Source organism: Cottoperca gobio, chromosome 12 (assembly GCF_900634415.1).
Source record: "Cottoperca gobio chromosome 12, fCotGob3.1, whole genome shotgun sequence".
Lineage (NCBI taxonomy): Eukaryota > Metazoa > Chordata > Actinopteri > Perciformes > Bovichtidae > Cottoperca > Cottoperca gobio.
In genome coordinates, this window is record NC_041366.1 from 13,964,302 (window position 1) to 13,983,963 (window position 19,662).

General features: G+C 39.0%; 1 protein-coding gene across 5 annotated transcripts in view; it reads right to left on the minus strand.

Annotated features, from left to right (window-relative positions):
- rgs3a (regulator of G protein signaling 3a) overlaps nucleotides 1-19,662 on the minus strand; it is a 129,363-nt gene that overhangs the window by 13,363 nt on the left and 96,338 nt on the right. For all 5 annotated transcript variants that reach the window (XM_029445068.1, XM_029445066.1, XM_029445069.1 and 2 more), the window contains one exon: nucleotides 592-662. In XM_029445068.1, coding sequence (XP_029300928.1) covers nucleotides 592-662 — 71 coding nt within the window. The remainder of the gene's footprint in view (nucleotides 1-591; nucleotides 663-19,662) is intronic.

Sequence of the window (19,662 nt, forward strand, 5' to 3'; positions counted from 1 at the left end):
TTTCCAGCTCTGTGAACGTGTGTATTACTGTCCCAATGGTCAAAATATGTGTACGCAACATTAAAGTGAAAAGAAATGAAAAATCAGAAACCTATTCTCAACCCACCTCTATATTGATATACATTAAATAAGCCAGAGAGGATGGTTTCAAATGCAGCCCCCCCCCCCGGTGTGCTTCATTAGCATTCACCATGAGTTTGGTAAAGACATCCTTTTAAGAATAATGGATATTAAAGCAGGGTGTGAATTGTTTTACCCTTGTACTGGATTCACAAGTTAAAGTTAAATTAGCATGAACATAAAAGGCTGATGTAAAAGTTGTGAATGCAGGACAATGAAAGATCTATTGTGCTTCCTCTCACTCACACTCATTCCTAATCTTTCTCACACATACGTAATGACCTATGCTTGTATTCTAAACACTAAATGTCAAAGCCTTGTGTTCCTAAATAATGGTTTGTTGCAAGTAAAAGAAAACATGCCATTCCCTGTTTACAACTTTCACAATGAGCAGACAATGAAACTGAAAATAACCACAGAAAGAAAACACACACACACACACACACACACACACACAGAGTATTCACTTACAGGTTCTTGGATTTCTTCTTCTTTGTTCCGTCAGGGCCGACCTCGCAGCTACAGGGGGATCCGGCGCTCAGCTGAGGGGAGATGAAGGAGAGCACACACTGCATCATCCACCCTCCACACAGAGAGAGGGCCCTGTAGCCTCATGCAGATACTGTAGCTATCTTCAACTAGCTCCAACGGGCAATGACAACCTTAGTTGGCTGGTAAGCCAGTGAGTCCTCGATGTGTCCAGTAAGGCAAGACTGAGACTAGTCCGTAACTCACACAGTCAGCCACCAAAAATGATTAATCCATAGCAGCAGTCCACAGTGTAAATCCCACAAGGCAAAGCTCTCACATGTGTGTCTTTCTGAAAACGGTCTGACTGTGTGTATGCAGCAGATGGTGTTTGTATACAGGGTACAAGAAAGTGAGTGAGAAAGACTACGGCTGTTGTTTCTGCTGGCCTCCAACTGTGCCCCTAAGTTTGAAGTGTTGAGCCAAGACCCCCGGTTTCACGTTACACTTTCTGCCAACCCACCGTTTTGATTGGTTAAAAGAAAAAGGGAAGTTGCTGCAGGGTGGGGAAGGGGTCAATCTCCACTAATCTGATGGCCTGAAGCTGCCCCATTGTGTGTGTGTGTGTGTGTGTGTGTGTGTGTGTGTGTGTGTGTGTGTGTGTGTGTGTGTGTGTGTGTGTGTGTGTGTGGCTCTAAATAATGAGCCATTGTATTACAGGAACACACAGTTGAATCTGAGCTAGATACTGGCCACAGCTGGCAACGCATGGTGTAATGTTCTCTATCTTTGTGGGGTCGATTTGAGTTTCAGCCTTCAGAGTAAGGACATTTTGGGAAACTGAGAACGTTTTTTTGGCTGGCCTTCACTTCTTCAAGGTGCTGTTTTGATTTTAAGTGACACCCTACACCAAAACATTTACTCCTTTTAGGCTTTAAAGTCAACTGTGAAGCTTGAATTCAGTCACTTTAGAACTTTTCAACCGACTTCTACCGGTAGTAACATAACAATCGATATTTACTTTCTCTTTGTTTTTGGCATGGTAAGTGCCTGAGTTCATGTGAAAAAGCTACACACTTTTCACAGTGTTGAGGCAAAAGATAAGATTTTGTGTGGAGAACCCCATTAAAGGATAGCTTGACTATGTGGGAAATACACCTATTTACTTTTTTTGCTGAGAGTTACACAAGAAGATTGAAACCAGCTGTTTCCAGTCTTTATGCTATCGTATCCTGGCTGTAGCTTCATATTCAACAGACACATATGAGAGCGGTATCAACCTTCTCAGCTAACACTCGCCGTATTTCCCAAAAGATTTCAAACTATTGCTATAAGATTCAAAATTTGAATACAGGTTGAGGATAGTCATGAACTACAAAGCTATGGTTGGAGGCGAACAATGCATCACATCAATAAGGGGCCTCACTAATATATTAATACATACATATGGATGTGTATTTGTTTGAATGCCAGCATTGCAAGCATACAGTGGACATGTGTGTGCATTATATATTTATTTATATATTTATATATTTATATATATATATATATATATATATATATATATATATATATATATATATATATATATATATATATTTATATTTATATATAAATACAATAAAATAAATATAAAAAATAGTTATCTCAGGTTTCTGTCAGCAGCACATCACAGAAACTCATCATGTCAGGTGTTAAAAAAGTAGACATTACTCATTGCTGATGTGGATCAATATAATGTTGATTGTAGCATTGTTAATGAAAGACCTACTGGTTTCCTGCTAATTCCTTGATAATGAATATGAATTGCCAGTGTCTTTGAATGCATATATGCATCCTTTCATAAATCCTCCTTCTACAGGAGACTAAGATGTGATGACAGGAAGTCTACGCATGATGCACTCTTACTGAAGTCACAGTTGACTGAGAAAGGTGAATGAGTGTATGTTATGTAGGAACAGTCTAAAAATACGTACAAGCTAAGAGCAGGGACAAAATATTTTTAGAGCTGCTGTTTGATGGGTTCAAAGACCTGTCAAAATGTACAGTGTGTGTATGTGTGTCTATATACATTAGTATATGTTTGCAAGCTAATGTTGTATTTCTTAACCAAGCATAGTGACAACATGATGATATTTGGTGATGATTATTGGAGCTTGAAGGTATTTAAACAAGATAAATGTTTTGGAAAAGCCAGCTGTAGATATGATGAACAGGCATTAAGTCATTCACTCTCTAGAATAGATTCAAACTTTGAATTCAGAAAACTGCACCAGTTCTTCAAGAGTTACACAATTTGAACCAGTTGTATTTGATATATTGTACACCCTCCAGCTTTAGAAAACAGCTACAAACACAGGTCATATTAGCCTGGATGAGCATGTATAAAGTCATCGAGAGTCTTGAGAGACATTAAAATCTAATCAGTAATCTCAGCGGGAACAGCTCAACAGGGAAGTCCCGGTCCCTATGGAGCCATCGGCTGGGCTTTCCCCTGAAACCATAGAAAACAATTGGAAAATGACACAGACTCTGAGTTCTCCAGAGACATTTGTCCTGATGTAGCCCCCAGGACAGGATTATTCAACAAATGCTGTGTGGCCATTGTAGATTGTAGAGGAGGATTGTCTGCTTGATGGGGCAGCCTTTGTTCGGTTTGCTGTCTGCATGTAAGACCTGGATGCTCATTCACACCAGAATGCTATGTTCCAGCTGGATGCGATCCACATACACACACACACATAGTTAAATGTGTCTGCTTTCTTGCTACAACTAGCATCAGCAAGGGGCTAATTAGATACATTTTTAGAATCATAATGTAAAGTAGGCACACTGTTTGAATGAATCAGCACACTAACACTACTGACCACATCTGCAGAGGTATTGAAAGAACAATGTGGATGGCATCCAAGCAGGAGCAGTGAGAAAAGCTGAGGCCACAGATAGATCATAAAACAGAATATGTTCTGAGACCAGAAGTACCCATGAAAGGTATTTACTTTACTCTCTTACTTTATGGGACCACACCAGATACAACACCTAATTGGGTCAGGGACGTAAAGTTCCCATTTGTAGTGAGGATGGAAACAACAGGACAACAATTGCTTAAATTATTCACTACCAGCCTAACACTGAATTGCAATCTCAACCGCAACCAATTGCAACAGGGCTAGACGCAAAACACAGAATAGTTTTGAGTCATATTAAACTTTTTTTTAAGGATGTATTTCTACTTTACTACCTTATTATTAAAATACTCTGTGAGTATGTGTGTGAACAGATTTACTGACTGCGATTGCGTGGCAACCGTGCAAGAAACTTTACAGATGTGTAGTTGAGATCAAAATGAAGGTTGAGTTCGAAGATGGGTGCAGTCCCAGCAAGGGGAGCGAAAGGGGCCCTTGGCCCTCCCACTTTACACCCCTGGATGGATTTGGCATCAAAAAACTTTGCAAGTTTGTAGTTGACATCGAAATTAAGTACGAGTTTGAAGATGAGTGTGGTCTGAGCAAGAGCGCCGGAAGTAGGGACCCTTTATCCCACCACTTTACTGATTTTTCGTTGCAGTTGGTGTGATCCCATCGCAAGATTGTCTCTAGTTTTCTGTTGTTAAAAGAGCCAAATCTTCAGGTCTATTCTCAGGTTTCTATGTTTCTCTTTTTCTCAACCAGACCCCACCCGGGCCCCCCTACACACAAAAGAGACTTTGACACACCACACAACACACACACACACACCCAGACTGCCAGGCAATAACCAGTGGTGCATAAAAAAGTATTTTCTAAAAATAGCCCTAGTGTGTGCTTGTGTGTGTGTGTGTGTGCATGCTCATGTGTATAGACTCCACACATGCCTCACTGAAGACAGTAAGAAAACACAGAATCTGCCAAAGACCACATGACGTTATAGCCCCCCCGAGCGTGTGATGCAGATGTTGACACGCCGTTAAGGGTTGTGGGATGGCTGTGCAGATACACAGATAAGGTTTAAGCTGGCTGCATGTCTGCCGCACACATGTTTTTGTAGCCATTTATACGGTCTTATGTACCTACACATGCATGCACGTGTGAAGGCAATCATATGGGCAAACACGTTTCTGGCAATGCAAAAGAAAGTTCAAAATATAAATATTAACATTTATAGACACGTATGAACGAGACGTTCAGCCAAATGTAAGGGAGAATAGTGTGTGTGGTTGGGAGAGAAGTTTAGAACGCCAATGGGCTGCTATTTCCCGATAAGACAAAGACAATATGACTGTCTTTGTCTCAACAAACGGCACATTCTTCACTTGTGCTCTGGACTAACAAACACATTGGAGGAAAAATATTGTAAACACAGCTCTGAAACATTCTTGACCTAGACTCCAACAACCCAAAATCCCAGAGGTGAAGAAATGAATATTGGTATTTGCGTATTTAAACTTCTTCTCACCAGTACAACCCCTCAACCCCTGCTGTTTTTCTTCATCAGACCTCCCTCAGGCTGCTTCCTTCCTTCTCATTCCATCGTTTCTTCTTTTATTTGAAAACAAATTGACAAACTGGCGTCTAAACAATGTTATGGGACCGAGACAATCTCCCATTTCGTTTAGTGCAGCCTTATAGTGCTGCTACATGTTAGACCCTAGTTTCCTGACATTGTGTGCCTCTACTCTGTGTGTGTGTGTGTGTGTGTGTGTGTGTGTGTGTGTGTGTGTGTGTGTGTGTGTGTGTGTGTGTGTGTGTGTCATACCCCTTTTAAACTGTCGCTCTGATGCTGATAAGTTTAGATATGAACATAGGTTTTAACAATTGCTATACAGGTACCGATATATTGCAGTATTATTATCCTGTTATAGCCTCTCAACAATACATTCTGAATGAGACTTTGACACTAGAACTAGGTGGAAGATGGAAGTTGAATTTACCGTCGTCTGCCATGTCTGTAAGGTCCGTCCACATTCAGCCCAAAAATGTGTGTACATGGGGATTTTACGCTGAGCAAGCGCACCGACTACGCATGCTCCACTTTCATTCCACACTCCAATCTAGTTGGTGGCATCTGCACCTCTAGCTGGTTTGGCAAAGAAGAAGAAGAAGAAGAAGAAGAAGAAGAAGAAGAAGAAGAAGAAGAAGAAGAAGAAGAAGACGAAGGAAGAAGAAGACGAAGAAAGAAGAAAGAAGAAAGAAGAAAGAAGAAGACGAAGACGAAGACGAAGATGAAGAAGAAGAAGAAGAAGAAGAAGGAGAAGAAGAAGAAGAAGGATTGTTTTGAAGAGCGGTTGTATTACGGCCGTTACCCACATTTATATAAAGAAACGTTGAAGGCATACAAAGACAGCCAAATGGTGTTGAACTCCTGGCAAACGCACAGCAGGGTCATCAACTGGAATGAAGTATGGATCAGAAAATTTGCCAGACCGATGTGGACCCTCAATTGTAGTATGAATGGAACTGCATGCACAACCGCAGCTGTCTGCGGACGCGGAGCGAGGGAAATATCTACGAGGCTTAATGCCTGATGTACTTTCATAAATCTCTATGTCTTGTCCACAGTGAAGGCTAGACTATGACTTAAGAAGCAGCTCTACTGCACATTGTAGTAGACAATAGGCGACTGTTTTATTGAAACCCAGTTTCCCAGTGGTAGTTCTTGTTAAAGATGCTGTAATGTCATTAGATATCAAGTAAATATGGCATCTTTTAATATACTACATAAGTAAAACGTTATACTGTATTTACTCAAGGTCTGGTATAATTCCTTTGCAGTGATTTGTACTGAGCTTACAGACCTGGGACTTGTGTTAACATTGATAACCAGGGATTAATGGGGTTAAATGTGATTCAAACCTTATGTTCTAAGAGCATTTGTGAAGCTAATATCTGTGAGAAAACCGAGGGAAACATTTGTTGCTTAAGGTTCTTCTGTTTGCATTTACTTTCACTTTATCCAATTAAAGAAAAGAAAAAGAGTGCACTACAGGCTTAACCAAAATCACATGTTTATCAGGATGTGGAATCTATAAAGTGCACAAATAGAGGAAGAAATGATCCCAATGATTATCTCCATGTGACTTTCCAAACCAGACGGCAATATTTTTAATTCCCTAGATGCATCTGCTATTTGGTATGCAGAAAACCTGGGTCATAGTGTATTTAGAGCCATGTGCCATTAAAACAATATTTTCTATTTCAAATTTGTATTATTATTATTTAATTCCTGCTTTTTGTTCCTTACTAAAAATAGAAGCATTCCTTTTAGCATCAACGTCCTTCGCTATCTTCAATAATGTGACAACGAATAGGAAATACACAACAGTGGCTCAGTTATCACTCGCAGTTTTTTGTTTGAGTGTTGGGCTCATGTAAACAACTTATTAGGATGCAGCATCCAACATAGCAGATTGTTTTAATACGACAAATTGAAAGTGAATCAGTTCATGTTTGTGTTTATAACACTTCTCAGAGGATGAATTGAATGAGAGACACATCTTGGGTATGAGTAGGTGTGAGCATTTCATGAGCTTTCTTCATTTAGACTAACATTACTCTTATCTACTCCTGGATTCACGAGAGCTGCATTGCTGTCCTAACATGTAAGAAGCTCCTAACATTTGGACAATGGATCCCTTTACTAAACTGTGACCGCTTTGCTGAAACAAGTTCTTGCAATTAACACATAGTTTACACTCCAACTGTGACTGCATTTGCTGCACCTAAAAAAACTAACACTAATACCTCATGTCACAATACAAAAAAACGCTTCTACACATGTTGGTTATGCATGAATAATCTTTTATGTTGTGGCCACATTGCCTGTGTTGCACATAAAACAGCCCTTCGACAGCATCTCAGAAATTAATCAATTTATTAAAGGCGTCCTGGCTAAAAATAAATAAAAAGCGCAGGATGGTTTGCACTATGGTGGATGAATATAACTCACTTGTATTTAGATTAGCCTGTTAGTCTTTTGATTGTGTTGACACATTGTAACTACAGAAAAAAAATTTAAATGACAAAAGTGAAAACTTTATCATGCAATTATACAATTATATTTAAGTTCTTAACTTCTATTTTATTTCTTCTATCTGGGAAAACATGTCTCTCTGCCTCTTTCTATGTTGGAGCTTAATAGCACATCAGTCGCATAACCGGTGTTAGTTAACCAAGCCAATAACTGGACACAGCTTGCTTGTTTGATGATAATGTTGGCAATTTCTTGCCCTTGATAAGTGTCTGCACTTCCTCGTAGATCTTGGCCAGCGAGTTGAAAGAAAATAAAAAAAGGAGACAAAAAACAGAAGACTGGGCTCTCTTTCCAAAAGCCATTGGGGGAAACAATGGAGCCTTTATGAGAGCCAGAAAATACAACAAGATAGATAAAAAAAGATTAATAAAAGTCCAAAAATGACGGTGAGAAATCACAAAATCAAATGCAGAACTCACAGTGTTTTATAAAAGGCTTTAGAAAACTTCCCTGATGTGTTTGCCTCTACATATATCACAGGAAATATTGTACTTCCTTTACAAATAAAAGGACATTTTGGGGTAAAGAAAAACTGTGTGTGTGTGTGTGTGTGTGTGTGTGTGTTTATGTGCATGCCTATAACTTATAATGTAATTAGATGGCAGCTGCTAACATACACTCACACACAAAATACACACGTACAGTACAAAACCACAATATTCAGTAATATCTGAAAATAAACTCAGTTCCCCGCAGACAGGATACTGACTCATTCCTACTCAAACTACATAATGAAAGCAGACACAAAAGGTGCATTGTCTGCACATTTTACCACACTCAGAGAGAGAGAGAGAGAGAGACAGACCAGTGTGTGTGTGTGTGTGTGTGTGTGTGTGTGTGTGTGTGTGTGTGTGTGTGTGTGTGTGTGTGTGTGTGTGTGTGTTTTCTTTACTTAATCTGACTCTCCTGTGCCTCCTGTTATTCAGCACCGCTCAGGAGATGGCTGCTTCCTGCATAAGTACTTCCCATGTCACCGGATTTTAATGAACAATGCTCGTTCAAAAGTCACTTCTCTGAGCTGCTCTGAAAAGCTGGCAGGTTACTCAGGCCTGGAACTATCTATTAAAAATGTCATTGACATTTCCTGACTAGCGGATGATCTTTCTGCTTGGAATTTCAATGGCCGCAGCCTCACAAATCTTTCCAAAGCTGACCGTTTTGCACAGACCGGCCATCAGGAGCAATAATGGTCCAATGATTCAATTGCCTGCAGCCACAATGGTGGCGAACCACTAATATATATGTTTCTTTTAATGCTACACTGGCTACATATATTATATAATTTGTTTTAAATAGCTTAATGACAGTTATGCATTTTTAATCAAAGCCTGCAATCTGTTGGCAGACAGTCTCATAAGGCAATTAGCACAGATGATGTATTCGTCACTTGCAGTGATGACGCAACAGTAAGAACATATTAGTGACACATGCCCCTAACAACGGCATCGATCTTACTACCGGCTTTAATTGCTGAAAAAAAGAAAAGAAAAGAAAAGCAATATGCAGTCAAACAGTCCTTTGTGTGTTTTCATTGTGTTTGGTTTGAAAGATTAGGTTGTCGGGTTTAATTGCAGAATCCAAATATCTTTGTGTAGTTATTACAGTTGCACAGTCATTTATCATAGAGTAATTACTGGACTGTATCACTGTCTTATAATAAATAACCATGACAGTGATCAAGGATTTAACATGCTTTAAAAGTGTGTCACTATTTTCTATCCACAGAGGTCATACAGGTGTTTATTTGTATAATATACCATTGTTTAATGACTTAATAATATACAAACAACATTCCTGGTATTGTTATGTGCGTATTACAAGGGTGAAGTAATGTTGATATGCAGAACTGCATTGCTCATGCTTAATTGCACTACTGTTTTTGAAACATTTATGTGAGTGACGTCAATCACATTGTCACTGCCTTGACGTTGCAGCGCGGGGCTGCGTGCCAATCCCTCTACATATTCAATCCCCGTGCAGTCCCTGCAGACAGCTCCGAAGCACTGAGCACAGCGGGGTAACACCTTGAGAAGTATAATTGTAATATCTACTTAAAGTGTTGTGAGGTACAGGTGCTACTTTTGGCCAATTATTGGCAACGGGAGTTCTATTCACAGCCAATAATTTCCAGACAAGCAAAAATGATTTCTTGGAAAGCAGCATGCACGTTGAGGTGAGATGTATGGCATTTGGGAGGGAAGGGAGGAATGCTGCGAATGAGAGTCAGACCGTGGCAGCCAGGGAATGATGTCGATCACACACACGCTCATGTAAAGGTAGTGCTTCACCTCACAGTGGAAGTAAACACTGTGGCCTCTATTTGTGGAGTGCCAGACAAGATTAAAGCCGTGTGTATAGCGTGAAGCTGGAGTCCGAGCGCCAAGCCTCAAACTACATTTTCTTAAACATACATATTAAAAAGTAAACTGATGCATAAATAAAAAGAAGGCGGTAAGTAAATCATACAATACAATGAATGATGAACTGCTCGTCAAGGCCTTCTAGAGAGAAACTCCAGACTCCAACCAGCACTACAAGAAACAATTGTGTCTATTGTGACAAAACAAGTTAAAACAAAAGTCAAGCTCCTGGTGTACTTTGATGATTTGAGGTATATCATTTCATCTTTTTGACAATAACAGAGCAAACAGAGCTTGTGCGCTTGTGTATTATCAGTTGTTTACTGAACAAAATGTCCCAAACAAAAGCATTAAAGGTGGTTCAGTAGTTCAAACTGTATCAAAAAACACAACTCCAGAAATTAGATTTTGAAGATAATTTACGCAGTTTAGAGCAAAAAAAACATAATTATTTATTTATTAATTAATATGATTTATTAATTAATATGATTTATTAATGAATATGATTTATTTATTCTATGTATTAATGTATTAATTAATATGATTTATTTCATAAATGGTGAGAAATTAAAATGAATGCCAGGCAAGAACAGACAGAAAGATAGACGCTGTCTTACAGGCAAACTGAATGGGTTTAGAATTGATTAAATGTGGGACATAGTACAATTTGTTGTACTCATAGCAGGAAACAGCCAGAAGCAGCAATCCTTAGGTTGACATCTACATTTTCAATCTGACTAAATGTTTTATTTCATAATGAGGAGAGGACTTTGATGTTTCCATCTCTATCTCCAGGGCTGATTGTTTCCTTGACCCTGTTCCCATCTTGTGAGGACAGCGTGTGTGGTCCCCATCATCCTACCAGCATTGTTCACCCTGACTCCTGCCTTCTGAGTGAGTGAGTGATAGCGTGTGTGTGATTATGTGTGTGTGTGTGTGTGTGTGTGTGTGTGTGTGTGTGTGTGTGTGTGTGTGTGTGTGTGTGTTTTCTGCATGTGCTGTTACAAAGTTGTGTGTGTCATAAATGTTAACCTAGCTAGGGTTACGTGCTAATGTGGAACAAAAAACTGGCATGCAGATGGAAGTACACTGCGTTCTTGACGTCTTTTCCTCCAGAGACAGAACACACAGGGACTTGGACAAAAGGTTGTGTATCCTACACAAGCTGAACAATATGCACAAGGCTTTCTAAGCTGGTAGTGGGTGAGCATTTAAAGGTGCAAGTTTTGATTTCATAACTGAAGTCACCATCTGGTTTGAGAGATCAAATTTCCATCCCATGTGTTACTGTGTTTTCCTAGTAAAACATATTTTTTGGGCTCAGAGTTTAGCCAAGTATAATAATTAGTTTAAGGTAAATTAAAGGCTCTGGTTGTGGTAGAATTAGATAAGTATCTATCATAACTCGATAAGATAATGCTTGGTATGGGTTGGGAATTGAACCTGGATATTTAATACCGAAAGCATGGCCCCTCTCCACCCTGAACACAATGTTCAAGAACATTATTAGGGTTGAAACACTGCACGATATCAAAGTTAAAGTGTTTAAGATTTAAGATTTAGAGGGATGTAACCCTCTCTTTAATGGTCACACATGCAGAGCACACAACACACACAGTGAGATTTGTTCTCTGCTTTTAACCCATCCTAGTACCAGGAGTCTACTACTAGGAGCAGTGGGCAGCTAATGTACAGCTGCCCGGGGAGTGAGGGAAGGGGGATGTCAGGTGCCTTGCTCAAGGGCACCACGGCAGGGCAGGAGGTGAACTGGGACCTCTCCAAGTAGCAGTCACACTCTTTTTTTTTTGGTCAGGTCGGTGACTTGAACCATCAACCCTACGGCTCACAGTCCAAGCCCCTACTGACTGAGCCACTGCCGGACAAAGTATTGCAGGTCTCTAGCTCGGCCTCCTTTATTCTTTTTGATGTAGTATTTATCTATTTTAGTATAGTCAGAGTTCATCATCTATTGTCAGGTTAGGTTACTCAGTATCTTTCAATATTTGTGATCCAAAGTCTACTGAGTGTGATTTTGTGTGTGCCAGTGTGTGTTGTGCATGTGTGTATATGCGAGAAACCATCTATCAACATTTATGTAATCGTTTCCCGATTCGGCCAAACTACTGCTATGACAACGAGCGCTGTAAACACCTTTATTCAAACACACGCAAGACACAACTATGAAACAAGGGGCCTTCTGGATCCTCTCTTGTATTCGGCCAACGTCAGTACCAGTGTATTAGTACCAGTGACAGTATCCAAAGTCCTGTCACTTAATCACCTAACTGCATACGTTGTAGGGCACTATGGTGGGCAGAAACCACGTGTCCGCTGAAATAGGTCCGGTAACAAAGTGCCGTGACATCAGGCCATCACATCTTACTAAAGAAAGACATCATCAAAGCCCTGAACAGCGTCATCATTTAAAGGTCACTGAGGAGATGTGATTTCTCATAATACCAGCTGCATAATCCTTTTCTTACCAAATAATCTTATTGTAGAAGCCATTTATTATTATTGTTGGAATTTATTATTATTTGGTTTAAGCGCTGCAATACTATTTTGGATACTTAGTGGCGGTGATCAAATGCACTAGGCTGTCTGTATATAAGGGGGCAGCTATAGACCCGAACAGACTCACCCGACAGAACCGAACCGAACAGACAGACAATCAGACAGACAATCAGACACAAACCGACATCCATAGAACCGTAAAACCATCCATATCTACAACCGGAACTACGCTAATGCTACAACTACGCTACAGCACTGGGAAACTCTGTATGTTCACCACCTTTTACATCTGCAATAAACCTACAAACAAAACTTCACAGGCTCAAAATCTACCGGAAACTCTTTCTCTGCGTAAGAACACACAGACACACAGACAGATGTAGATGGTATAAGAACATTGGAACATTAAATTATTGGAAATTGGAAAATTGCCATTACACTTATGTTGAATGTTCCTTTCCGTTATTGTATTAGTCATGTTCATTATCATCGTCTTTATTTGATCAGTTAAACCAGCTGAGACTAACTAAAACAATGGCCTGTTGCGCCATTTACAGCCTTTGGCAGACTGCATTGTGTTATATCGTCCTCCATTTATATCACTCACGAGTAACAGTATCCCTGTTTTCACTATTTTTTTCAAATGTCAGCACTGTTAGCAAGTGTCATGCATAGAGCAATCTGTTACCCTGAGTATTGAGTTACAAGTACTGAGGCAGAGACCGCTGTGTGCTGACATTTAACGTTTGACTTTTGCTTGTATTCCTCTGTTCCAAATTGACTTACAGGAAAAAAAAAATTTTGAATCAAAGGGAGCTATTATATCCTTCATTATCATTGTGTTACACGAATATCGGGAGTGAATGGATGGAAACAGCAGGTTCCCACACACACAGTTCACTGCATTAACTATCCAGGTAGCTCATTAAAAAAAAACTATAATCACAAACAGCCAAACAATTGCCAAAAAAAGAATCAAGAGGAATGCTTGTGGTAGGAATGTGTGCACATGGAGCCTACTGAGTGTAGTACAGAGAAAGAGTGAGAGAGAGAGAAAGCATGTTTTTTTGGCCATGTGGGAGCTTTGGAAAAAAATGGCAAAAGCGTATTACTTTGTTTTGGGAAATAATCTTAAATAATCCTGCAGGTGTTGTGAGAAAACAAATCTGACTCCGAACCCATATGAGCACTTTGAGTTTTGAACCCTTTAATGAATCTACAGTAAAGATAAATGTTTCTTTCAGACATACAATAAAAAGGTTTTATTTGCCTCTTTCTGTGTCTTTCATACTATTTCAAATTAATTCAAATATGAAGTGTAATGGCCGTATTAGACGTCCATCATCTGTAAAACTCATTTACACACACATATTTTTAAAAATCTAAATTATTTTTGCGAAAACACATTTAATGTCATCCTGACTTTTAGCAGGGAAGAAATAAATATAATATGCAGATGTGAATCATTTATATAATAAGAAGCAGTTATTTCATTTGACAGTCAAAGTCACAATAAATGTCAAGATTCCCAGAAGACTCTTATTTCTTATCACGTTTGCTCAACTGACAATGACTTCCTGTCTGTGTGGCTGGCTATCTATGAAGCCACAATATTGTATGTACTTGTCTCAGTCTGTCAGAAAACACCAGCCCAGAAATATATGTATATTTAGTCAACAGGATACAAAAAACTACTTTCTAAACAGCAATTAAACAAGCATACGACAGGCGTATAGAGTTCTAATGTCCCCACATGTTGACGCTCGAGAGTCCAGTAAGAGCGATTCTTTGTATGTTAAGAGTTTTGAGGGTCGTTTCTTTTTTATAAGCCTCTCCAAAACCAAAGAAAACACAAGCGCAAAAGTGTAAGGAACGGATTGAACAGTGTGTTTATCTGTGTTAATGTGAGCAGTGACCTATTGTTATTTCCAAGCTGTTCTGTTCTGGTATTTATTTGTAACTCCAGCTAAAACTCATTACCAGTGAGTCCTCAAAGCCTCTAGTAAAAGTGAAACAATAAATCTAACCCATGTGCTGCTCCAATTATGTTTATTTATCCCAACAGGGCCTATCCTGCAATACAAGAATAACGCTACTCCTTTATTTCCATTTCTTTGTGGAGTTTCCCACCAATTAATGGTGTTAGCTAATGAGCTAACGCTAGCTAACGCTAACGCTAGCTAACGCGAGCTATCTACAGTTGATGAAAATCTGCTGGCGACCGTTGACATTTCAGCCAATAAAATTGACGTTGTCGGCAAGAAATGAGAAGCCGGCTTTATATGGCCTCTGTGTTAAATCAAAATGAACTGCGTATGTGCCGTGTTATAATTGAAAGCAATGCAACACTAACTAAGGAGGGCAAACCTTAGCAAAGGGTCAATTTCTTTGAATGATCTCAAAATACCTATATAATGCAATAAGTAGAGTGTGCATGTGTGTGAGAGGACCATTGGTTGTGTGTGGTTGTGTAACGTGCAATAAAACAACATAAACTGAAAACATCACATTCAGTTCCTTTTGCATTTTTTTGTCAATAGATACTTGAGTGACTGGACCCTCTGTTGACTGTCCTGAAAGCTTGCTCAGTGTGCACAGTAAATATTTACACATTACTCATTTAGAATTTCACTGGACATATTCACCCTGGCTGCATCCCACATGGATTTCAACCCTGGGGACCTTTTGTCCCTTCCAGGCCATTCACTGTACAGTCAAACCAACAAAACAAACTATTGTTTACCTGCAACACTATCAATTCAAATGACCTGTGGAATCTTTTATTTGATTATTTGGGCAAAACAACACTTGAATATTTAGTGTTTTTAACTGGTTTCCACGAACCTCTCATGCATTTAATTCATTAAAATATTATACTATTATTAGCTCTGGACATGCACGCTGACCCATGTAGAGGACGTATCACAGTCTTGATATCAACAAGTGCTTTGCTCTTTCATAGGATCACATTTGAGATAAATTAACTACAAGGAACATGCACATTAGGGCCGGGGGAATGAGGAGAAGTCAGCGCTGATAATTTGTCTTTGGAAGTCCGCTGAAGGTCTAGACATGTAGCTGAGGTACTTAAGGAAAACTTCACAGCACACCAAGTTTACTAATATTTTTCTACATAGGCCTAAAATAGAATGTTTTCCTCTAACTGTTTATCCGGTTTATCCAGGAAATTGAAGATACTGCAGGTACAAAATTCCAAACATGTTTTTGTGTACTTTCCCCTCTGTATATACACTATTCCTAAAAAGGTATCTTTATAAGGTAAAACAGATGTAATGGCACAGACACCTTACTGTACTGTTATTGACGTTGCAACTGATGTCTAGCCCATAAAGCCCATAAAACAACAACTTTTTAGTTGTATAGGTCAGTCGAAACTTGTTTATTTGTTTAAAAATTAATATTAGCTTTCATTTTTAAAGCTTTACGCATATGGATGCAGAAAAAAAATAATAACACAAGAACAAAAAATAATAGTAATGTTTGCAAACTAATTGTTCGTACATCGATGACAGCATAATGTTCATATGGAACATGTAGTTCTGCAATATCCTACAGCTTTGTTTCAGACAGGAATATGTTGATGTTTGTTTGCACAGTGCACCAGCGTTAAATGTAAATTGCCTTTTTGAATGTCGTTCAAGCCAAAAAAAGAGACTTCATCTTCATCCCTCTTAATTAACTATTGTTTTTACTGTTTTAAATCTAGATCGTATCCTAAAAAGGAGGAGTGATGATATAACGAGAGAAGCAAATGTTGGTTTATCAGTTCTGTTTGATTTTGTTCCTCACTGGAACAAAACTTTGTGCAAATTGCAAATCAGATCTGTGCTAATGTTAGTCACCTGGCTGGAAGGTGTTTTTTTTTATACATCCCTTAGGATGGTATGTAACATACCAACTCTATTTGTGTTTCTGAGTGTATGTAAGCGCTTGTGTGTGTGTGTGTGTGTGTGTGTGTCTGTGCATACCGGCAGTACCAGCTGTTAGCAAACCTGTTTTCAAGTATAAAAATCATGCAAATCTATTTTCTTTTTTTTTATACTATGCACTCATGCGTATCCTTGACACAGAGCAGGAATGAAAGCCGTCACACAACCACCAGTAAACACATTAAAATTGTGTCCGTCCGTCCTCCCCAAACATCTGGAAAGACTGCCGATATTTATCCACATTTCAAACAAACATTTAGACCCCATAAACAAAATGTTTGGTCTGCTTAAGCCTGGAGCAGAGGGTCAGATCCACTCGGGTCTGTTGCAACACATTGACAAAACTAAAACAAGATGATGGATAGTGTGGTGTCTGGAAAGATTTGAGGTTTTGAACAGGGTTTGGACAGCATTTTATTTAATGGTCTGATTGGAAAGAGCATGCAGTGGTTTAGGCTTATACGGTTATTTACTGCATGCCTCTCGTCGCCTTGTGATGGAAATTGGGACGGGATGAGGCAACAAACTGTCAAACAGATCAGTGGATTCTGTTTTTATATTACTTCTGGAAACTGTGTTTTACCACCTGAACGTTACAAAGGTGCTTTTATGGCGCTTGTAGAAGCAAAACATTCTTTGTTGATTTTTATAATCCAGTCATAGCTCTTGTAGGTCATATTTTTCTTTAACCAATGATCGTCTCTATATTTGGCTATGAAATTTAGAAAGTTTTACATAGACCATTAAAAACAGATTTGAACGTGTCGTCAACAAGCAGGCAAATGATATCCTGGTGAATGTTAGTGCAGCTGAGTGCTCTGTCTTTGTTCTCCAATTGAAATGGTCAGCATTGGTGACTGGGTCTTATCAAATGTGACAAAGAGAAAGGGTCCTGTGTAAACGTATGACTTTGCCTGTTGCATAAGGCTACATATTCATGTTGTCTCCCAAAAGGTCAATTCTTAGAACCTATATTTCTCTCTTTTTTACTTTTGGTTAAGGAATCACTTTATGACTTTGTTTTGAAACATACAAACCAGGTTTGATTTGGCAGGTCAGTGGCAGGAATAATACAATTTCTTTTAAGCAGTAGTCAAGGAAAATCTCTTAGTCAAACAGTCTTTCTGGGGACCTGCTCTCTGTCTGTCTTTGGCTGTCCTTGAATTGATGATAGGCCACTAAAGACATCAAGTGAGAGGAAAATCTGCAGAGTGGAAAGAAAGACAGGACCAGAGTCGGTGCTTGTTTAAGGCCAAGTAAACACTGCCTGGCAAGAGAAAAGAGAGGCGACAAGCAGAGAGAGACAGAGGGACGTGTGGGCTTCACGTTATAAAACGCGAGACAGCAGATTCACACTGTGTCTGTTCCTCTATCACACTCATCTCTCTATAATGTACGTACGCATATACAGTATATGCACCGCAAAAACTGCACTGTGCAATAGTGTGACTTTGAAAATAAGCTTCAGTGAATCTGGTCAGTCACCACGTCTTAATTATTAATAATGGATTACATTTATTTTAAAAAACACAATTATTTGAAATTGTATCATCATTTCTGAATGCTAAAGCCAATTTTTAACAATGTGCATGATTGAGTTTACGACTAATTATCATGTATCCTTTACTTTCCACGCAAACACGCATTCTGCACTTGGAGATGTAACTAGATTTATGAATGATGGAAACAAAAAGACTCAAAGTAACAGTGTCCATAACGCCAACAGGTAATAAAATTATCCTTGAATCTGCCAAGAGCAATAGGTTCCAGCCCTGCCTGCTGCATTCCTCCTCAGCACAGCTCACACACTGCCATTTAAGGATACAGAGGGTGCTGACAGACTTGTGGAAGGAGAGACAGATAAAACCGGGCAGTGCTTCTGATTTTCTACAATGACTGAGTGAGCATGTGATCACCTCTGTCATTTGAGTATCATTAAGTCTATATAGGATATCTGTGGAGCGCTGATATCACTGTCAATAATCTTTCTCTCCATTTGCCAAACGCATACGTGATGTAATAGGTGTGCAGTTCAAACTACTATAAATAACGTCGTTGTGAGAAATCAGGGCAGAGATGATGGCCTGATCTGCATTCCAGTAAGAGTGTAATAAGTCTGGAGAAATTATTAAACACAATGCATCATAGTTAGTAGTAAGTGAGACACACTGGGATTTGTCAATCATTGCGCATTACTCAACCTTGGCCGAAGTGAAGTGAGAAAAGATGTGATGCAAATGTACAGTGTGTGAGACTGCTGGGCTCACAGGCTGTGATGCATGCTTCCCTCTGTTGGACAACTAGAACAACTACAACCTGCACTGGAATGAATGACAAATCTTTTTCCAATAGGAGTCGACACGTAATTATTTGCAAATATTGAAAGAATATATTTAATTTGACAAGAAATTATTCAGCAAAAATCTGTCAATCACAGGACGAAACACTCCTCCCTTTTAACACATTATCTCATATATGAATTTATCCTTACTGTCAGATGGCATTTTTCACTCTGCTACATATGCTAATGTATGCACATAATGGAATAAGGGTGTATGTAAACATTCATTCATTTGTGCTTTTTCATGACGAGATGTAAGTGTTTTGTAAAAAAAAAACAAATGTGCATTTAGCTTTAAGCAGGAATGAGTACCAGCTGGTCTGATTGTTTTGGGTTAATAATGTCTTTGTTTTGTTTTGTCATGTTTTGGGATGTAGTGCGTGAAGGTGAAGGTAATTGTGCTGTGTAGTGGAAACACAGAGTCAGAAGATTGCTTATTTTTCACTTCTGCAGGGCTTTAAATAAAAGCAAATTAGTGCCTTTTTATTGTGCAGTTATTATTTTCACATCATTAACCTGCATACAATGTTCTGAGGCTAGAATGCATGTTAAACATATTTTTTAAACTCCAGTTAGGTAGAAGAAAAAAAGAAATTCCAAAGTGCAATTACACAGTATTTTTAGACTTAGTGGTATACATAGTTCTGTAAATTCAGGCACAAGACTGTCCAGGTCCACTGCTCATATGGTTTTGTTAGATTTAAACACTCACTGACTGCGGGATTTCTATGTACTTGCTTTATTTTACCACTTGATGTCACCCTTTTTACAGAAACCAGGGAACTGAAACTTTGAGCTGAGCCGTTGGATCACTCAAGCTCTGCTGATGCAATAATGAGGAGACACACAGGCATGTAGCTGTTTTAGACATTAAACACAGCATGTAAAGTCAGACAGAAAA